The sequence below is a fragment of the Bufo gargarizans genome, chromosome 2 (assembly GCF_014858855.1).
Source record: "Bufo gargarizans isolate SCDJY-AF-19 chromosome 2, ASM1485885v1, whole genome shotgun sequence".
In the NCBI taxonomy this organism is placed as follows: domain Eukaryota; kingdom Metazoa; phylum Chordata; class Amphibia; order Anura; family Bufonidae; genus Bufo; species Bufo gargarizans.
Genome location: NC_058081.1, coordinates 415076539 through 415098983, shown reverse-complemented (window position 1 = coordinate 415098983; position 22445 = coordinate 415076539). Strand labels below are relative to the sequence as shown.

At 42.8% G+C, this 22445-nt stretch overlaps 1 protein-coding gene across 5 annotated transcripts in view; it reads left to right on the top strand.

Annotated features, from left to right (window-relative positions):
* LCP2 (lymphocyte cytosolic protein 2) overlaps window positions 1-22445 on the top strand; it is a 527047-nt gene that overhangs the window by 297065 nt on the left and 207537 nt on the right. For all 5 annotated transcript variants that reach the window (XM_044280889.1, XM_044280886.1, XM_044280887.1 and 2 more), the window contains 2 exons: window positions 197-254; window positions 21263-21337. In XM_044280889.1, the coding sequence (XP_044136824.1) occupies window positions 197-254; window positions 21263-21337 (133 nt within the window). The remainder of the gene's footprint in view (window positions 1-196; window positions 255-21262; window positions 21338-22445) is intronic.

Genomic DNA, 22445 nt, shown 5'->3' with positions numbered 1-22445 from the left:
AGCACAATGTTATCTGCTGTGACTGTGCACAGGAGTAAAGCAAGAGTGCTGCTCCTACTGACTACAACTCTACTTTTATGGTACTGCACAATGTATTGATATAACTGTCCCTACATGTACTGTATATCAACAGGATGCAATTGTGAACAGAAATAACAGGATCATATGTGAAAATAATACTACTATTTTTATACAGTTCCCAGGATTCCAGTCTTCGAGTCAAGATGGTCCTAAGCTCCCAAAGTCAACAAAATGTATGTGGTATATCTTATTTACAACAACAACACCAGACGAATGCCATATTGGTCCTAAAATATTTATATGTTTGGTTTTGTAAAGTACAAACCGGATTCCCAAAAAGTTGGGACACTATAAAAATCGTGAATAAAAATGGAATGCAATGATGTGGAGATGGCAGATCTCAATACTTTATTTGTAATAGAACGTAGATGACAGATCAAACGTTTAATCCGAGTAAATGTATCATTTTAAAGGAAAAATACTTTGATTCAAAATTTCACAGTGTCAACAAATCCCCAAAAAGTTGGGACAAGTAGCAATAAGAGGCTGGAAAAAGTAAATTTGAGCATAACGAAGAGCTGGAAGACCAATTAACACTAATTAGGTCAATTGGCAACATGATTGGGTATAAAAAGAGCTTCTCAGAGTGGCAGTGTCTCTCAGAAGCCAAGGTGGGTAGAGGATCACCAATTCCCACAATGTTGTGCAGAAAGCTAGTGGAGCAATATCAGAAAGGTGTTACCCAGCAAAAAATTGGGTAAAAATCATCCGAAGTTTCAGAGAATCTGGAACAATCTCTGTGCGTAAGGGTCAAGGCCGTAAAACCATACTAGATGCCGGTGATCTCCGGGCCCTTAAACGACACTGCACCACAAACAGTAATGCTACTGTAAAGGAAATCACAGAATGGGCTCAGGAATACTTCCAGAAACCATTGTCAGTGAACACAATCCACCGTGCCATCCGCCGTTGCCAGCTGAAACTCTACAGTGCAAAGAAGAAGCCATTTCTAAGAAAGATCCACAAGCTCAGGCGTTTTCACTGGGCCAGGGATCATTTAAAATGGAGTGTGGCCAAATGGAAGACTGTTCTGTGGTCAGACGAGTCACGATTCAAAGTTCTTTTTGGAAATCTGGGACGCCATGTCATCCGGACCAAAGAGGACAAGGACAACCCAAGTTGTTATCAACGCTCAGTTCAGAAACCTGCATCTCTGATGGTACGGGGTTGCATGAGTGTGTGTGACATGGGCAGCTTGCATGTCTGGAAAGGCACCATCAATGCAGAAAAATATATTCAGGTTCTAGAACAACATATGCTCCCATCCAGACGTCATCTCTTTCAGGGAAGACCCTGCATTTTTCAACAAGATAATACCAGACCACATTCTGCATCAATTACAACATCATGGCTGCGTAGGAGAAGGATCCGGGTACTGAAATGGCCAGTCTGCAGTCCAGATCTTTTACATATAGAGAACATTTGGCGCATCATAAAGAGGAAGGTGCAACAAAGAAGGCCCAAGACGATTGAACAGTTAGAGGCCTGTATCAGACAAGAATGGGAGAGCATTCCTATTTCTAAACTTGAGAAACTGGTCTCCTCGGTCCCCAGACGTCTGTTGAGTGTTGTAAGAAGAAGGGGAGATGCCACACAGTGGTGAAAATGGCCTTGTCCCAACTTTTTGGGGATTTGTTGACACCATGAAATTCTGATTCAACATATTTTTCCCTTAAAATGGTACATTTTCTCAGTTTAAACTTTTGTTCCGTGATTTATGTTCTATTCTGAATCAAATATTAGAAGTTGGCACCTCCACATCATTGCATTCAGTATTTATTCAAGATTTGTATAGTTTCCCAACTTTTTTGGAATCCGGTTTGTAAATAAAGATGAACTTTTACTTGTTACTATAATAAAATAGATACACTACACCAAAAATACATAAAAGATAAATTAAAGTAAATTACATACTATATGGTCCCCTAGATCGGAACCATGAGGCAATACAAGGCCCATAAAACACAGCAAGGAAAAATGGAATAATCTCACCAATCTAGACGCCTTGGTGTACTTCATTAGATGTACACCGACACCAATCCCAAATGGCTATTGGACAGTTTCTGACAGTTTTTCTAGTACCTTGGTGCACTTCAATGGATGCAATATGGGCATGCAGAAGGGTAGCTCTTATCCTCTTATATAGTTAGGACATCAGGAACAACTGACCCTAGAACACCCTATTAGTGGGAAGGGGGCTAGGAATACCCTGCCTATCTATGCAGAGCTGTATAGATAGGCAGGGCATTCCCAGCCCCCTTCCCACTAATAGGGTGTTCTAGGGTCAGTTGTTTCTGATGTGTTAACTATACAAGAGGGTAAGAGCTACCCGTCTGCATGCCCATATGACCTTTTAAACAGACCTTGAGACATAATGTAGGGTTATAGCTGCCTTCAAATAGTTTGTACCAGGGGCACAGATTTATTTTCCCATTTGGAAAGAGCTATTTTGCAGAACTTTCAACCAGTATTGCGTCACCTAAGACTCCTTAAACCTACAGGGAATTCTCTGTAGGATTTGTTTTTACATCTAAAATAACGGATCTCAAATGGAAATGGCTAAAATAGATGAAAAATGTGCATAAGGCTCATGCACATGACATGCACATTTGGCATTTTGCAGAATGGAATGTCTTGCCAGCTGTAGAACAGTCCTATCATTGCCCTTAATACGGACAAGCATAGGACATGTATATTTTTGTGGGTGTGGACATATGAATGCGGAGAGTACGTGGTGTATTGTCCACATCTTTTGTAGCAACATTGAAGTTAATGAGTCCACATCCAACTCTCAAAAAATGCGGATCAGGTGCGGACAAACAATACGGTTGCAGGTCCGTGCCCATATTGCAGTCAGCAAACAGCTGGTGTGCAATATTTGGGCACTGGCTGTGTGCGCACCGTATCACAGATGAGGCACAATCTGGAAGACATGGTGCGGAACGGAGGCACGGATCGGAAGCCCGTAGAAGCACTAGGAGGACTTCTGTGGGTTTTCTGTCAGTATCTCCGCACCGCAAAAAAAAATTTGCAGTGCAGACCGTTAGACGCGGATTGCGGTCGCCATTCAAGTGAATAGTTCCGCATCCGCAGACAGTGGGCACACATTTAGTGCCCATGCATTGTGGACCTCAATTTGAGGCCTAACCAATGTTTAAATTAATACAGGATTTGTTTTCTATTTTCCTGTTTTTCTGATCAGAAGAATCGAAAACAAAGCGGTGATGTGATCCTGGTTTAAACTGCTTCTCTCTTCTCTGTACTGATGAGGGCAATCACCATGAAACAGCTGTCTGCAGATGAGTGTCTTGCTTAGTTATAAATCTTAAGCTATGGGGGTCATTTATTATACTGAAATACGCCTATAAGATGGCGACGCAATGGTTAGTTGTGCCACTATCTGCGACTATCTTCTACCTGCCAGTCAGTCCCCTTCCTCGCCCACAATTTTAAAACTGGAGTGAGCGGGCGCAGGGAATGGCCGGCAGGCCTGTCTCATTCATCATTTTCGAAGGCCCCTTTTACGGCCTTTCTAAGGCCCCTTTATAACCATGTTATAAGGGAAAATAATAAAATCTACAGACCACCTAACCCAAACCAGAACTTCATTGAAGAAGTCCGGGTTCGGGTCTGGGGACTACATTGTTTTTTATCACGTGCATGCAAAACGCATTGCACCCGCGCAATAAAAACTGAACAATGCAATGCAAAGAAAACTGACTGAAATTGCGTGCGCACTTGTCTGGGGTTCCTGCAATGCACATGCAACGCATCCGGAGCAAATCCAGAATGCCCGTGTGAAAGAGGCCTAAGCCTGTTTTAGGTTGAGAAGGATGAATGTTGACTCAGAGGATAGCCACCTTACAACAAGTAGAACCAGATCTATCGATTTTCTTCTTTGGAAAGAGTGCTAATTTGCATACAATTATTGCTTTTCAAAACAAACTACTTTTTTCAATTAAATTGTGCACCAATGTGGCCTTATGGAGGCTTGTTTTAGAGTAACTTTCAGTTCACTTTTATTAACTGTTCCTGGGAGTGACGACAAAGCAACACTTTTTCCCCATTGTTTCATTACATTTGCCGGGCAGCATAAATAACTAACCTTTAAGGCCTCATGAACACGACCATGTCTACAAACCACAGATCCACAATATACAAATGCGGTCAGTGTGCATGCTACATTTTTTTGCAGACCCATTGACTACAATGGGTAAGTGATTCGCACTTTGTGGACAAGTATAGGACATGTTATATCTTTTCTGGAACGGACACATGGATGCGGAAAGCACACAGATGACTTCCATGTGATTTCCGCATCCGTGTGTTGATACTGCAAACGATGGAACATGTCCTATATTTGTCCGCAAAGTCCGCAAAGTGGATACCAATTGTCTGCAAAATGAACATGGTTGTGCGTACAGCCTTATTATATGGGTCAAAAATGATTATGCAATACCAAATCTATACCTTTTATATCTATAACTAACCTATAATTTTTCGATGGAGCTGTGTGAGGGCTTGTGCTTTGTGGGCCAAGCTGTTTTTATTGGTACAATTTTGAGGCACATATGACTAACTAATGACTTTTTATTGCAATTGTTGGACACAAGAGGAAAAAAAGATAGCAATTATTTTTTTAGTTTTTAATTATTTATCCCCAGTGCAGGATAAATAATACATTTGTTTTATAGTATATATCGTTATGGATGCAGAGATAATTTTTCATAGGAAAATGATGTGTTATAGTCTTAAACATTCTGATTTTATTTATCTTTTTTCAGTATAGTCCCACTATAGGGCTTGGCTACTAGGGGGCTTGATCACTTATAATACAGTGCATGATTCTATATTATGCAACACGGACATGCATTCTATTACACCCTGCCTCTAGCAACCTGTGCCCTTTTGATTCCATAACAGTATGCTATATCATGTTATGGCCAATCTGACTATAATAGTTGGAGATGAGCAAGGTTCTAAAAAACAACAAAATAATGGTTATGTGGACATTGCCACTTATGGCGTTGTGCAGCGCACACCTGATTTTCTCCACCGCTTGTTTGTGAAGGGCAGGGATGGCCCACCTGGAAAAGTAGTGGTGGCTGGGAGCTATGTCAGCCATCGTCCTCAGGTTTTTAAAACAGTCCGTCTCCACCAGATGGAATGGCAGCATTTCAACGGCCAGGAATTTTTTTAAATACTGGCATTCAGGGCCAGGGCTAACAGGTGGGTAGCGGGTACTTCTTATTTCTTTCCAGTGTTTGGGGGACCGTCAGCTGAACTCTTCCATGGGACAGTAAGGAGATGCTTGGTGACACTGCTGGTGAAGGTGGTGGTGTTGCCGTCACATCCTTTTTTTGCGGGGTGCCAAGTGGCCCTGTCACTCCAGAGAGAGAGGAAGAGGCTGAGACTGCAGCAAAAGAGGGAACAGGAGGAGCATCAGATCTTTTGTGGTTTATCAGGTGTCTACTCCACTGCAGCTCATCCTTCGCAGTTAGATGCCTGATCATGCAGCTGTTGCTTAGGTTTAGAACATTTCTGCCTCACTTCAGGCTCTAATTGCATAGCGTGCAAACCACCCATCTCTTGTCGTCAGCACGTTGCCTGAAGAACTGCCATGCCAGGGAGCTCCTTTGAGATGGTTTTCGAGTCCTCTGTCCCTTGGCACGGTGGGCAGTAGCAGGCATTCTGGCTAGGAAATGGCCAGTGTGGTTCTGCACCCTGCTCCCTCTTTTGCAGTGTGGCTGGCGCTGTGTGACCACCACCTCTTCCTCCAAACTTCACATGTCACTCGGAGGACCTTGATTCCATGTGGGGTCTAGAACCTCATTATTCTCCACATCATCTTCCACCCACTTCTCACCTCTGCCCTCCTGCACACTGCAGATAGCCACAGCAGTTGACACCTTTGTTTTTGTCTTCAGAGACGTGCTGCGGCGGTCCTCCAATGTCCTCATCCTCAGACATAAGTGGTTGGACATCAATGCACTCAATCTCTTCCACTTCTGTGGCTAGGTTAGTTGGATAGCCCACGGAACCCCCGCCAACAGAGACATCAGAAAGCATAAGTGACTGCTGCATGACTTGCATGGGGTTGATGTGGAAGACAGATGCCCATGGGCTGCCGGTGCCAACTCTGCACTTTCAGCAGGGGACTGCGTGGAAGACAATGTGAAGAAACTGGAGGCAGTGTCAGCCATCCAAATCACCACCTCATCTACTGGCCTCAACATTCATACGCCTACAAAATAATGCAGAACGCCCTGTCGTCTGCGTGCACCAGAGGAAAGTGTTTCATTTGGGCGCGCAGCTGACACAGATTGACAACATCCTCTCCCTGCAGCAGGAGCTCCACCATCAACACCACAACCACATCTCTTATCTGATGCTGTCCTAATTTTTTTAGGTCGCCCACAAAACTGACAGACGAACAATTGTTCAAATGAGGTGTTTTGCACTCTAAAAAATGGCTATAGGTCACTTTCAGAATTAACAGCTAGATTAAGCATTGTATTTCTGTGTCAGGCATGAAAAGGAGGTGTTTTGCACCCCCAAAAATGGCTTTATGTCACTGACACAATTAACAGACTCATTAACAATTCTATTTGTGTGACGGATGCAAATGCAGTGTTTAGAACTAGAGATGAGGGAATCAAAGCTGACTTGGAATTCGATCTGAATTTCAGGAAAAATTTTATTCGCACCGAAGCCGAATTTCTCGGGATTCGTGGTAACGAATTGCAATTTTTCCTAAAATGGTGGCTGCACGTGTGAGGACATGGAGAAAAGAACTCTGGGAAGGCGGGATCACTCATAATGCCATGCATGCAGCCAATCAGCAACACCCTGTGATGTCACATCCCTATAAATAGCGTCAGCCATCTTAGATTTTGCCATTTACCAGTGTATTTAGTGCAGGGAGAGACGTCAGCAGGCGCTAGGGACAGCGTTAAAAAAAACTTCATTGTGCTAATAAAAAATGATTTACAAGTGCAGGGCAAGATTATTCAAAGTGTAGGGAAAGGATAGGGAGGAATTATTCCACAGGATTTATATTGAACAAGGTTCAGTAGGGGAATTTCACAGCCTGGGTAATAGGAACAATCCTTTTACACCTTGCTGCACTGCCTGGGGATCCAAATTGCCATTATACAGCTCTATAATTCCAGCAAACCAATCTTATTAGGGTGCAAGTGCTGTTTAAAACAAGCATTAACGGGGTTTATTACGGGGAAATTTTTCTACTTCCTATTTATTTTTTGGCTTGTATTAGTGGGAAAAAAGAGCTTATTAGCCGTTGTGTGGTAATGTGCTAAAATTACAGCCCTTTTTGTTGTGTATTAGGGGCAAAACTAGAATATATTTGCCGTTCAGCGGTGCAGTTATATGTTCTAAAGCCTTTTTTGTTGTGTATTAGTTGAAAAAGAAAAATATATATTTTCCGGTCAGTGATGCAGTTATATATTTCAAAGCCTTTTGTGGCGTGTATTAGTGGAAAAAGAAAAAATATATTTGCTGGTCAGCGGTGCAGTTATATATCCTAAAGCCTTTAGTGTCGTGTATAAGTGGAAACAAATAAGGGCCTATTTGCCATTCAGCGGTGCAGTTATATGTTCTAAAGCCCTTTTTGGCGTGTATTAGTGGCACAAAAAAGGGGCTTATTAGCCGTTGTGTGCTGAAGTGAGAAAATTACAGAGTTTTTTGGGATGTTTTAATTTCCTTTTTATTTATTTAATCTAACAGTATGTCAGACAGAGAAGTGCAAGGCCCTGCACAGGGGAGTGGCAGAAGCCTAAATGTTTCTGACACAGGCAGAGGTTGCAGCAGAGTAAGGGGTCGTGGCAGCAGGAGTCGCAGTGAGAATCCGGTGTCTAGCGGTTGTGTCTTGACCTGCAATCTAGTGGTTCTTGAATGATTGACTTGGTCATCTCTGTTTTGGATCCACTCCTGTTTTTTTTTGTCATTAGCAATACTGATGGATTACTGATAGAGTTAAGCGGACACCTGGAAGTTCGGGTTCGACGGGTTTGGCTGAACTTTGCAAAAAAGGTTTGTGTTCGGGAGCCGAACTTGACCTGAACTTGACCCCAAACCCCATTGAAGTCAATGGGGACCCGAACTTCGAAGCACTAAAATAGCTCTAAAAAAGTAATGGAAAGGGCTAGAGGGCTGAAAAAGGCAGCAAAATGTGGTTAAGAGCATGGCGAGTCTTGATCTAGGAGAACGAAGTCCAAATGGAGTAGGAGGTTGAGCAGGCGGTGGATGTGGCGGTGTAGTTGGAAGCAGTGGTGGAGGGAGCAGGAGGTCGCCTACACTGCTTTTTGGTTTTAAATTATTTTTTATTTTTTTAAATTAGGGTACACCCCAAAACATTAGGAAATTTAACCACTCCAGTCGTGCTAAACACACGTTCAGACATTACACTGGCTGCAGGGCAGGCCAGCACCTCCAAGGCATAAAGGGCAAGCTCAGGCCATGTGCCCAATTTAGAGACCCAGAAGTTGCAGGCAACAGACCCATCAGTCAGTTCGTGTAGGAGTTTACAAACATACTGCCCCACCATGTCGCATGTCCCCGTGATGTTCACGATCTAAATGGATATCTGCTCTATCAACTTTCAATGTTCTTTTCTGCGCCTACCATGTTGATCACGGTTAGCGGCGAATCAGGGTTCCACGCCGGAAAGGGGGCGTGAGAAAGGAGTAGCACATCCAAGGGAGATCAATGGATGAAATTTAATTGTGATCGAGCGGAAATGTGGGAGAAGTTATTAAAACTGAAGAATCGAAGGAAAGGAGGGAGCGCGTGGCAATTACCCACTCCCGACTTGGGGATATAGTGACGATAAATAACAATGCAGGACTCTTAAGATGCCCTTTTATGGGAATGATTAATAAAAAATGATAGGAAATGTCACTGGGGTATTTTGGATTTGGAAACGTTAGACAGGTGAGGCCCTGCTGCCGCTTCATTGACTCTAGATAACTTCTGTCTGATCGCACTTCCCCGTGACGTCCACGATCCATTTGGATATCTTCTCTATCAACTTTCAATGTTCTTTTCTGAGCCTACCATGTTGATCACAGTTAGCAGTGAATCAAGGTTCCATGCCAGAGAGGGAGAGTGAGAAAGGGATACTACATCCAAGGGAGGTCAATGGCTGCAATGTGATCGAGCTGAAATGTTGGACAAGTTATTAAAGAAGAAGGATCGAATGAAAGGGCCAATTAAAGATGAATTTTACAAATTGAATTCCCTGTCACCTATGCAGAGCAGGGGTTTTTCATCGCCAGAAATGGGTAACCCACCAATGGAACAGATGATTTAAAAAAAATTTGGTCCTTGTCACCTATGCAGATCAGGAGTTTATTCATGGCAAAAATGGTAAAATGTCACCCAAGAATGTAACAGAAAAATGTGTGAAATTTATTAACCTGTCTACAAGGTAGAGCAGGGGTATATCTGTCACGAGGGTGTCAAGAGCCACGCCTGACTCCGTTGTACCCGGGGTCAGGAGGTCGCAGCGGTTGGCTGCACGCTCTATGTCAGATAGGGAAGTTTCCTTATTGTAGCTTTCTGGGTTTGCTTTACAAACCCCTTTGGCTCACTCAGGGATCCGTAGCTCCTTCTCTCAGCTGTTCCTTGTCCAGCACTCCCAATCCTCCTTATATTCCCCTCTCACACTTCTCTGGTTGCCAGATATAGAGCTTCCTGCCTGGACATCTATTCTGACCCACTGGAGCTGTGTTGCTGCGTTCTCTGAGTGTTGCCTTAGAACGCTACCCTCCGGATCCCTGTTGGACCTTTGTGGACAATTGTTGCCGTCCACCTGGGTGTTTGTGTTTGTCTGTGTTTGTCTGTCCTCTCCCTGGTGTTTCCCTCTTAGTGCAGTGGTGAGGACTAGCGATCCCACCGGCCCGTTCATTATCTAGGGCTCATTTCAGGGAAAGCCAGGGTTTAGGCACGTGATCGCCGCACGGGTGAGGAACCCGTCTAGGGACGACAGGGCAGGCAGGTACCAGCTGCAAGGTGAGTTAGGGGTCACCACCTTTCCCTCTCCCTTGTGCAGGGCTTTCCCTGTTTTCCTCCCTGTGTGTGTTGCCGGTCATTACAATATCACAGGCAAAAATTGGTGAATGTCACCCGACAATGTAACAGAAAAATTTGTGAAATTTATTAACCTGTCTACTAGGTAGAGCTGTGGTATATCACACCCAAAAATTGGTGTATTACACCTGAATATGTAACAGACAAATTAGTGAAATGTTACCTGTCTATTAGGTAGAGCAGGGGTATATCACACAAAAAAATTGGTGAGTTTCACCAGAAAATGTAACAGACAAATTAGTAATTTTTTTTTTACCTCTCTACTAGGTACAGCCGGGGTATATCACAATCAAAAAGTGGAGAATTTCACCCGAAAATGCAACAGACAAATTAGTAAAATGACATAAAATAAAATACGTAAAAATTGAAAAAAATAAACTTGATTTATGAGGTGGAGATCCATATGGAGTAGGAGTTTGAGAAGGCAGTGGACGTAGCGGTGTAGGTGGAAGCGGCGGTGGAGGAGGACAAAGTGCCAACACAGTTTTTTTGTTTTCATTTTTATTTCATTTTTATTAGGGTACACTCCAAAAGAGTGTGAAATATCCCAAATACAACAATAAGCAATTGTGCTGTAGTATAACAATGGCTGGTAAAGGCCGGTATACATGTCAATTCTACACAAGGTACGGACAAGTCCTGTGGGATCCATGCCTGGTTCATTTTAATAAATGTGAGCTTGTCCACATTGGCTGTGGACAGGCGGTTGCACTTGTCTGTGATAACGCCCCCTGCTGTGCTAAACACACGTTCAGACAATACACTGGCTGCAGGGCAGGCCAGCACCTCCAAGGCGTAAAGGGCAAGCTCAGGCCATGTGCCCAATTTGGAGACCCAGAAGTTGAAGGGGGCAGACCGGTCATTCAGTATGTGTAGGCGTGTGCACACATACTGCTCCACCATGTTGCTAAAATGCTGCCTCCTGCTAAGATGTTCCATTATCAGCTATTGGTGCTTGTTGTTGTGGCGTGCTTGTTGTTGTGGCGGAAAGCTTTTCCACATTTCGGCCATGCTAACCCTCCCTTCTGAGGGGATGGTGGTGCCCCAGCTGCGTTGGTGACCTCTTCTTTGTCCTCTGCCTTCGCCTTGTACTTCCACTTTGCCCCCGCTGTCACGTGGGAATGCCACCAGCAGCGCGTCTACCAGCGTGCGCTTGTACTCGCGCATCTTACGATCACGCTCCAGTGACGGAATTAGGGACGGTACTTTGTCCTTGTAACGGGGATCCAGCAGTGTGGCCACCCAGTAATCAGCACAAGTTAGAACATGGCCAACTCGGCGGTCGTTTCGGAGACACTGCAGCATTTAATCACTCATGGCTCCCCAGAGGCAGCGAAAAGCTGTCCTCTGTGGGAGGTGTATTGTCTGTGTCCTCTGTATCCCCCCAGCCACGCACCAGTTATGACCATGAGCTGGTTTGGGTGCCACCCTGCTGTGAACACGGTTCCTCCTCCTCCATCTCCTCATCCTCCACCTCGTTATCCTCCAGAACTGTGCCCTGGCTGGACAATTGTGTACCTTGGGTTTGTGGGTGCAGGAACCCACCGTCAGAGCCACTTGTGAATAACTGTCCGGAAACCCTATGAAATGATCCCTCTTCCACCTCCTCCTCCTGTGTCACATCCTCTTCCATCAACAGAAGCATTTTTTCAAGGAGGCATAGAAGTGGGATAGTAATGCTGAGAACAGCATTATCGGCACTGGCCATGTTGGTGGAGTACTCGAAACAGCACAACAAGGAACACAGGTCTCGCATGGAGGCCCAGTCATTAGTGGTGAAGTGGTGCTGTTCAGCAGAGCGACTCACCTGTGTGTGCTGTAGCTGAAACTCCACTATCGCCTGCTGCTGCTCGCACAGTCTGGCCAGCATGTGCAAGGTGGAGTTCCACCTTGTGGGCATGTCGCATATGAGTCAGTGAGCTGGAAGGCCGAAGTTACGCTGCAACTCTGACAGGCGAGCAGCAGCAGGGTCCGAAAACAAAAAGCGTGCACAAACGGCCCGCACTTTATGCAGCAGCTCTGACATATCAGGGTAGTTTTTAAGGAACCTCTGCACCACCATTTCAGCACATGCACCAGGCAAGGGTTGTGCCTCAAACCAGCTAGTCTCAGAGCTGCTACAAGATTTCACCCATTATCGCACACTACCAGGCTGGGTTTAAGGCTCACTGGCACCAACCACTCATTGGTCTGTTGTTCAAGGCCCGTCCACAGCTCCTGCGCGGTGTGGAGTTTGTCGCCCAAACAGATTAGTTCTAATACTGCCTGCTGTCGTTTAGCCCTGGCTGTGCTGAAGTTGGTGGTGAAGGTGATATGCTGACCAGATGAGGAGGCTGTAGAGGATAAGGAAACGGAGTAGGAGGAGGAAGCAACAGGAGGCAAACTGAAGTGCCCTGCAATAATTGGTGGTGGAAGGACATGTGCCAAACTGCTATCTGCCTCAGGCCCAACCACCACTGCATTTACCCAGTGTGCTGTTATGGAGATACAACGTCCCTGACCGTGCTTACTGGTCCAAGTGTCCGTAGTTAGGTGGACCTTGCCACAGATGGCATTGCGCAGTGCACATCTGATTTTGTCCCCAACTTGGTTGTGCAGGGAAGGGATGGCTCACCTGGAAAAGTAGTGGCGGCTGGGCACAACGTACTGTGGGACAGCCATCGCCATAAGGCTTTTAAAACTCTCTGTCTCCACCAGATGGAATTACAGCATTTCTAAGGACAGTAATTTTGAAATACTACTAGTGTAAGTTTTTTGTGCCATCAGGCACAAATCAGTGTATTTCGGTGAGGTAGTGAGAGGTAGATTAGGCAGGCATAGTGAGGGAGAGTTAGGGGAAATTTTTATTTTTTTTTTAATTGTGGTCTAGCACCCGGATCGAGTGTCTGGGGTCTACAGCACTCAGTTGTGTGAACTTAGACCCCCCAGGGGTGCTGCAGCTTGCCCACCCCCACAGACACAATTTTTTGGGGCGCAAGTGTTTTTTTTTGGTTTTTTTTGCATGCGTTGACTGGGGCCGGCACTCTTAGTGGCCGGCCACTGTTAGCGCATTGCCCACCCCCCCAGCTTCGTACCGCTGATAAGCGCGTTTGAATCTTTTATTTATTTATTTTTTATACTTTTGGGGATTTTCTAATTTATTTTGCTCGTTTATTTAATTTTTTTCTGTTCGGTGTAGGGCAAAGTACGCAAACACCCCTCCCCCACACACACGCACAGTGAATAAAGTTTTCCACGTGCGCACACACACGCACAGACACACTCCCCTATGGCCTGCCTGACGTTCTCGGCCAAAGAAGTATACGCCCTGCTTGCCTCCGAATCCCGAGTCCCAGTGTGGATGAGGATGACCCCACTTTCCTCTTGTCATCCGCGTCCTCCTCATCATCTAGCGATGATGATGATGAGCCCCCAAGGCGGCGGAGCAAGGGGACCGCCATGCCAGGGACCCTGTGGCCCACACTAGTACGAGCAGCTCTGGGGCTCGTACTAGTTTTCCAGCCCAGCAGATAAGTCCACCTGAGCTCCCTACCGGTCAACATGTCTGGTGTACCCCAGAGCATTTTGAGCCTGTGATTTCTGATTTTGTTGGCCAAGCAGGAATCCAGATTCCCACAGTGGGCTTCACTGGATATGACTATTTTAGTCTTTTTTTCAGTGACCACTTTGTGAATCTGATGGTGGAGCAAACTAACTTGTACGCCCAACAGTTCATTGCTCAACACCCGGACTCTTTAGGTTAGGGCCGGTGGCTGGACTCCGGTCAGTGCAGCCGAGATGAGGACATTTTGGGGCTGCACATGGGCCTAGTCAAAAAACCCAGTGTCAGGCATTACTGGAGTGGGGACGTCCTCTTCCAGACCCCACTTTAAAGTACGGCCATGACATGTACCTGGTTTGAGGCTATCCAGAAATGCCTGCATTATGACGGTCAGGCCGGTCATCGATCACTTCGGGGCCAAATTTTTGGAGGCCTATGTACCTGGAAGGGAGGTCGCGGTTGATTTTCCGCCAGTATGTTCTCTCTAAGCGGGTGAGGTATGGCGTGAAGCTGTACAAACTTTGTGAGAGTACCTCCGGGTACACTTACAAGTTTTGTGTGTACGAGGTGCGAGATTCCTGTATTCAACCCCCAGAATGTCCCCCCACTCTGGGTGTTAGCAGGAAATTTGTGTGAGACCTTATGCTCCCACTGCTAGATAAAGGTTACTACCAGTACGTGGATAACTTTTATACTAGTATCCCCTTGTTCCAGTCCCTCGCCGCCAGATCCACGTCCGCTTGTGAGACCGTGCCGAAAAATCAACGCAGCCTCCCTACCCACCCCCTCCAGGTACCTATCCCTGGGGTGAGACCCGTGCCCTTACCAGTGGAAACCTGTTGCTGGTCAGATATAAGGACAAGAGAGATGTCCTTGTACTGTCCACAATTCATGGCAACGGCATCACCCCTGTCCCTGTGCGAGGTACCGCAGCAATGGTCCTCAAGCCCGATTGTATCGTTGACTACAATCGGTATATGGGAGGAGTTAATCTCTCTGATCAAGTCCTCAAGCCATATAACGCCATGCGCAAAACCCGGGCATGGTACAAAAAAGTTGCGGTCTGCTTGGTGCAGGTTGCCTTGTACAACTCTTTTGTGCTGTCTCGGAGCGCTGGCAACACAGGAAAATTCCTCCAGTTCTATGATATGAGGCAGTCCTCAAGGCCCTGATCTTTTCTGACCGGGAAAGAGCAGGCCGGAGTACCTCGGGAACTGGAGGCACCTGGATCGTCACTGGCCAACACTTTCCAGGTGTGGTCCCCCATACTGGAAAGAAGGGACGGTCCCCCAAAAAGTGCAGAGTGTGTCACAGGAGGGGGATACGGAAGGACACCTCACTCTTAGACTATGGAGATACCATAATGTTTTTTTGTTTGTTTATAAAAGGATAATATAGTATAAAACTAAACTAAATAAAAAAAAGACATATTAGGTATCACCGCGTCCGTAAGAATCTTCTCTATACAAATACCCCATGACCTAACTCCTCAGATAAACATGGTCAAAAAAATAAAATAACAACAGTGCAAAAAAAGGTATTTTTTTGTCACCTTACATCACAAAAAGTGCAATAGCAAGCAATCAAAAAGTCATATGCCCCCCAAAATAGTGCCAATAAAACCGTCCTCTCATCCCACAAAAAAATGAGCCCCTACATAAGATAATCAGCTAAAAACTAAAAAATAATCTGACTCTTAGACTATGGAGATACTAAATGTTTTTTTTTTTTTTTGTTTATAAAAGGATAACATAGTGTAAAACCTAAATAAAGACATAGACATATTAGGTATTGCCGCGTCCGTAAGAATATGCTCTATAAAAATACCCCATGACCTAACCCCTCAGATGAACATGGTCAAAAAGTAAAATAATAATGGTGCCAAAACAGCAATTTTTGGGCAAATTTTCCGTTTTAATCAGTTTTCTTCCAGTAACAAAGCAAGGGACAAACAGACAAACAAAACTTAATATTTATTACCCTGATTCTGAAGTTTACAGAAACACCCCATATGTGGTCGTAAACTGTTGTATGACCAAACGGCAGGGCGCAGAAGGAAAGGAACACCGTATGGTTTCTGGAAGGCAGATTTTGATGGCCTTTTTTTTTTTTTGCACCATGTCCCATTTGAAGAACCCCTGATGCACCCCTAGAGTAGTGACCCCATCTAAGAAACTACACCCCTAAAGGTATTCAAAACTGATTTTACAAACATTATTAACCCTTTAGGTGTTCCTCAACAGTTTATGGCAAATGGAGATGAAATTTCAGAATTTCAATTTTTGGTAACCTTGCCTCACAAAAATGTAATATAGAGCAACCAAAAATCATATGTACCCTAAAAATAGTCCCAACAAAACTGCCACCTTATACCGTATTTTCCAAAATGGGTCACTTTTATGGAGTTTCTACTCTAGGGATGCATAAGTGGGGCTTCAAATGGGACATGGTGTAAATAAACCAGTCCAGCAAAATCTGCCTCCCAAAAACCACACTGCGCTCCTTTCCCTCTATGCCCTACTGTGTGCCCGTTCAGTCGTTTACAAGCACATATGGAGTGTTTGTGCAAACTACAGAATCAGGGCAATAAATATTGAGTTTTGTTTGGCTGTTAACCCTTGCTTTGTTACTGGAAAAAATTGATTAAAATGGAAAATTTGCCCAAAAATTTAAATTCTGAAATTTCATCGCCATTTGCCAATAACTCTTGTAGAACACCTAAAGAGTTAACAAAGTTTGTAAAATCAGTTTTGAATACTTTGAGGGGTGTAGTTTCTTAGATTGGGCCACTTTTATGGAGTTTATACTTTAGGGGTGCATCAGGGGGGCTTCAAATGGGACATGGTATAAATAAACCAGTCCAGCAAAAACTGCCTTCCAAAAACAACACGGCACTTCTTTCCCTCTATGCCCTACCATGTGCCTGTACAGTAGTAGATTAAAATGGAAAATTTGCACAAAAAAAATCAAAATTCAGAAATGTTATCTCCATTTGCCATTAACTCTTGTGGACCACCTAAAGGGTTAACGATGTTTGTAAAATCAGTTTTAAATACCTTGAGGGGTGTAGTTTCTATAATGGGGTCATTTTGGGTGGTTTCTATTATGTAAGCCTCACAAAGTGACTTCAGACCTGAACTGGTCCTTAAAAAATTGGGTTTTTGAAATTTTCTGAAAAATTTCAAGATTTGCTTCTAAACTTCTAAGCCTTGTAACGTCCCCAAAAAATAAAATGTCATTCCCAAAATTATCCAAACATGAAGTAGACATATTTTTGGAGGTATTACTATGTAATATAGAAGTAGAGAAATTGAAACTTAGAAATTTGCTTATTTTTCTAAATTTTAGGTAAATTTTGTATTTTTCTGTAAAAAAAAATTCTTTTTTTTTTTACTTCATTTTACCAGTGTCATGAAGTACAATATGTGATGAAGCAGCTATCTCAGAATGGCTTGGATAAGTCAAAGAGTTTTAAAGTTATCGCCACATAAAGTGACACTGGTTAGATTTGCAAAGAATGGCCTGGTCCTTAAGGTGAAAATGAGCCCGGTCCATAAGGGGTTAAGCCTCCTGCACATGACCATATTCATTTTTGTGGTTCACAAATCACGGATATACAAAACATGAGTACTGACCGAGAGTCTGCTGTGTTTTTTTACTCCTTCAGCAATGTCCTATCCTTGTCCCCAAAATGGACAAGAATAGGACATGATTTTTTTTTGCAGAGTGCAGAATGAATTTACGAATGCGGACAGCACACTGCTGTGCTGTCCACATTGTTTGTGGCCCGTTGCGATAAATAAGTCTGCATCCAATGCACAAAAAAAACTGATTGGATGCAGGCCAAAACTACAGCTTTGTGTATGATACCTCACTCTCAGGAGCACTGCTGGCTGGGCAGAATTATTTTTGGGGGCACTGTGTGGTAATAGTTATTGAAAGAGGAATGTTCTGTTTGGTACTGGTATTTTCGGGGTAGATATCTTTTTCTGCAGTATAGTATTGAGATGCACAGTATTTGGGACTTTAAAAAGGTGGGCAAACTCTGTAGAGATGAGTCATGGCTGAAAGAAGTCATTGTGGCGGTCCATTCTCCGAATGCAGAAGATGAGGATAGAGAACATGTAGATAAGAGGAGACATCACTTGATGTAATAGATATCTAGCGCTGTATTCTCCTGTATGTTTGGTAGTGTGGAATATAACAGGTAAAGTCATTCATCAGGAGTTCTAATGTGGTGTCTGTTATTTTGACAGGAAGATTAGTGCTGCATGTTGCGCTATTCTTTCTGACAAATCTGAAGGACTTGCAAACAAAGGCTCAGAATAGAGCCTTTAACTGCAAGGTAAAAATAGCCTTATTATTATAATGTTTATCACTATCGCATCCACAGAAGTCAGTAGCGACTATGGCATCTAAGCAGTTAGAGAGAGGAAGGGGTTCCCTCTGCCCTCTGATCAGAGAACCTGTGACAAAATCACAGGGCTTAGATCCAAATCCAATGCTATGATAACAGTAGTTTGTTGCAGTCTGAGGTACAAGCAATAAGAAGATTGCATATTCAAGTTCTCTACGGAAATACAAATTTAGGTGATTTATTTTAAAGTGACCCCCACCCCTCCAGTTCAAGAAAAAAAAAAAATCACATTAAATTAGGAACAGAAAAAACAATACATGCTGACTTTGTCTTCAGTTTTCACCTTTTTAGCAGCAGATCTACAAATTCTAGGGGTTCTCATCTGCCATCCAAGATGGCTGCACCACTTCTTAGTCTATCTGATGCACACTGTTCATCAGCATCCCTAGACACTCCCAACTTCTCAAGCCCTGCTATTGAATTGGCCAACATAGTTCATGTGAGCAGTAGTAGCTAATCCAAAGGCAACAGGAAGTGTATTGGGCTATGAAATGCACAATATGTATAAGGCACTCTGAAAAGCCACCTGGTGTGATTATCTTGGATTGCAGAAGAGTAGAAAAAATGGAGGCCTCCCTGAAAATGTTCTGTTTCCCAGTTAACATGAACACTGTATTAAATATTGAAATCGCCCTCTTTCCCTAGTGACATATAATAATAATAATCAATAAAAATCAACATAATAGTTAGCGCTGTGTCCAAAAATGTTCAAACTATTAAGAGATATATAAAAAAAAATTTTTTTTTTGGTCACCATTCCCCCTAAAAAATTTTAATAAAAAGTTATCAAAATGGCATATTTACCCCAAAATTTTACCAATAAAAACTACAGCTTTCCCTGCAAAAAACAAGCCCTACAGTTTTGTAGATGAAAACATGAAAAAGATATGGGTATCAAAAAATTCGGATGCAAAGAAAAATGGTACTTATTCCAAGGGTTTATTTTTTAAAGGTAGTAAAACAAAATAAAACCTATGTAAATTTGGTATCAGTATAATCATTATGACCCACAGAATATGTTTGTCATGTTATTTGTAGGTTGAAGTGAATGCCATAAAAAGAAAGCTTCTAAAAACATGGTGGAAATGCATTTTTATTTTAGAATTTTTTTCTTCAATTTCTTTCTTTGAAGTTATAGTAAATTAAATGGTGCCATTAAAAAATACAAACAAAAAAAGTTGCTAAATAGTAAAACAATTTTTATTTATGTATTCCATCAACTCAAAGCTTACTGATTTGTACCCTAAAATGATGCCTAAACGTTTCCAACTCATTTTGCAAACAAGACATTAAAGTTAAGTATTTATTTATGTACAGTAGATATAAAAATAAAAAGTCTGACTATAAGGAGGCAAAAATGAAAGGAAAAATCAAATTAAGGCTCCATTCACTTAGTCAGGCCTAGTTCACACTTCAGGATGGAGGTTACACAGAGGTATAATGGAAAGATTTGCACCTGTTCTGTTTTTGACCCACACCTCAGTGATTGAAATCACTGACCAAATCACTAAAGTAGATGTATATAGATAAGGACAGCACTCCTAGTGAAAAGGTGAAGGGTGCAAGTCTCCTAGGAAGGAAGTCAGCTTCTTTAAAGGGGTTGTGCGAGTTATTTTTTTTGTCCTTTGTATGTTTCTAACTAGGCACATGTAAAGGCTTTACCAAGCACTTACTGCATCTACAGTTGTTGCTTTCTCAGATTTCACTGAGAGTCACATGACCTGTGATGTCAGCTTCTCTCTCTGCTCTGATGAGGTTTTGTGCACAAGCCTGAGAGAGCAGATATGTGTCTGTACACGAGACGTCACTGTGCTGGCTACAAACCCCTGAACTGCCGTCTGCTCTCTCCATGGATTCTTCAGGAAAAACTTTAACCCCTTCAGCAGCACAGACTCAGGGCGGAACACTCGGGGCCGGATTCGGAATTAATGCATGTTAATAGGAGAAAATGCCGGATCCGTCTCTCCGGTGTCATAAGGAAAAACGGATCCTGCATTTATATTTTTCACATTTTTTTCACATTCCTTTCCCGAAAAAAATAGAACATGTCCTATTCTTGTCTGCAACTGCGGACAAGAAAAGGCATTTTCTATTATAGTGCCGGCGATGTGCGGTCTACGAAATGCAAAACACCTACGGACGTCTGAATGGACCGTTACTTTGACCTTGAAATCAAAATCAGACATCACTTCAATTTATCATCTATCTATTTTCTGTCGGCTACTTTGTCTTGAAATCCTAAACCTTTGTGTTTAAGAAATAGTGGCTTTACCATTGAACCAAAGGCTAAGCTATTAAGATGGGATTTTCTATGGCTATATCTCTATGTAGCAAATACAAAGTAAAGTACATGTGAAACTGATGGTGAAGTATGTAAAACAAGTGAGAAAAGTCAGACATTACATTCAAACATTTGAATTTGTCATCTAGCTAGTATATTTTTTTAAAACAACATGTATCCAACTTTTCTGCTGGCATGCTTTTAACCCCAAACGTACTAGATATGAACAAGATGCATTACCATTAAAAAAGCTTTATGAGACTTTAATACTGATCATCAGTATCTGATCAGTGGGGATCCAACACCTGGGACTAGGAATGAGCAAATCGACTTCCGATGAAACATCTAAAGGCGATTCACATAAAACTATACTGTACGGCGTGAGTGCTCCGTACAGCATTAGAATGTATTGGCTCAGATGAGCCGAAGTTATTACTTTGCGAAGACTTCGGGTAATAACTTCAAAAATTAATTTCTACTGTTAAAAACCTTTTCCCAAATCCAGATTCGGTTCCAAGGTACCAATGAAGAATGTGTTGTTACTGACCTAGGAAAAACAGTAATATATAATATAAGTGTCAGAGTCAGATATCAGAGTGAGAAGTCGGAGGTCAAGCAGAGTGATTTGCCTCAAACTGACATTATTCTGATATGAAACTATGATCCTAAAATGGACACTGTTCACCAATCAAACACTGACTATGTGAAATTGGCCTAAGCTGGCATGCTACAGAATTGAAATTCATACCACAGGTATGATGTTTTTTTTTTTTTTATCCTGTTTGCATGTACTCTTAATGTGCTTATACATTTGTTTACTCTTCTATTATAGCACTAGCTCCAAGTGTAGACAGAACAACCAAGCCAAGTATTCAAGCAAATGCTGGTAAAGTGTCTTCCACTTCAGGTCAGTGAACAAAAATGTGCTTAACTGTTTATACTTATGCTATAAAGCTTCTTTCACACATGAAAGGGAAATCTGTCAATTGGTTTGCACCATTTTTGTGTGATAAAAAAAAAAAAAGTGGCCTCAGAGGCTATTGGTTCCCTGGCAGCAGTGATATGCATGTCATGTTACATTTCCAATCCTACAGGGACTGGAAGCAGAGGAGAAGAGAACTTGCTGCTGGACCTAGAGTGCCAGTGAAAACTTGTTTCATACTTTTAGCACCCTGATTTGGAATATTATCTTGACAATGGAGATAAAATTATTATACCCAACCCTACCATAATCCAGGACTAACAGTTTCCATTCTGAAACTAATTTCATAATCCATTATTCTTGGTTCAGGTAATGTCTGTTAAACAGCAGAAATAAATGATTTGCCGCTTCCCAGTAATCAATGATATACAGTACAGCAAATGGTGGTGATAAAAAAAGAATCAATGGCATGGCTTACTGTAAACTTTTTCATGATTATTTAACATGTACAATAATCTGATTGGACATGCTTAAGACTACCAAACTGCCATATTATTGAATTGGCCAAAAAAAAAAAAACCTGAAAGGTGCAATGGCGGTGAGAATAAAAGTACTCTGATAAAAAATCAGCATGGACAAGAAAGTATTTAAAGGCTATATACACCTTCAGGGACATTTATTTTATGATTGCATTGTACTTATTTTGGGCTACAAATCATATTTTCCCTTACGCTTCCTCAACAGCACTAACATGAGGATAGACCTGCCCCGAGGATTGGAAGAAAAACACAAATGCCCACAATAAAAATAATCTCCTCCTCTAGCTTCTTCAGTTATTATTTCCTGTCTCTCAGGAGGCTTGGAAACCTTCTGCCAGTGGGTGCTACTGTTTCTTTACTCTGGAGTGCTCTCCCTCTTCGTTCCTTGGTATAAGTCCTTCCTATAAGACAACCTTGGCTGGTAATAGCATTCCTGACATGTGGGATTGGCGCAGCATGGCAGCCCAAGCAGTCAGGATTCTCTAAACGCTTCTGGTGAGCTCCTTCCGGCACAAAGACTTACTTCCAGCACATGGAGATCCCAGCCTCAGCAT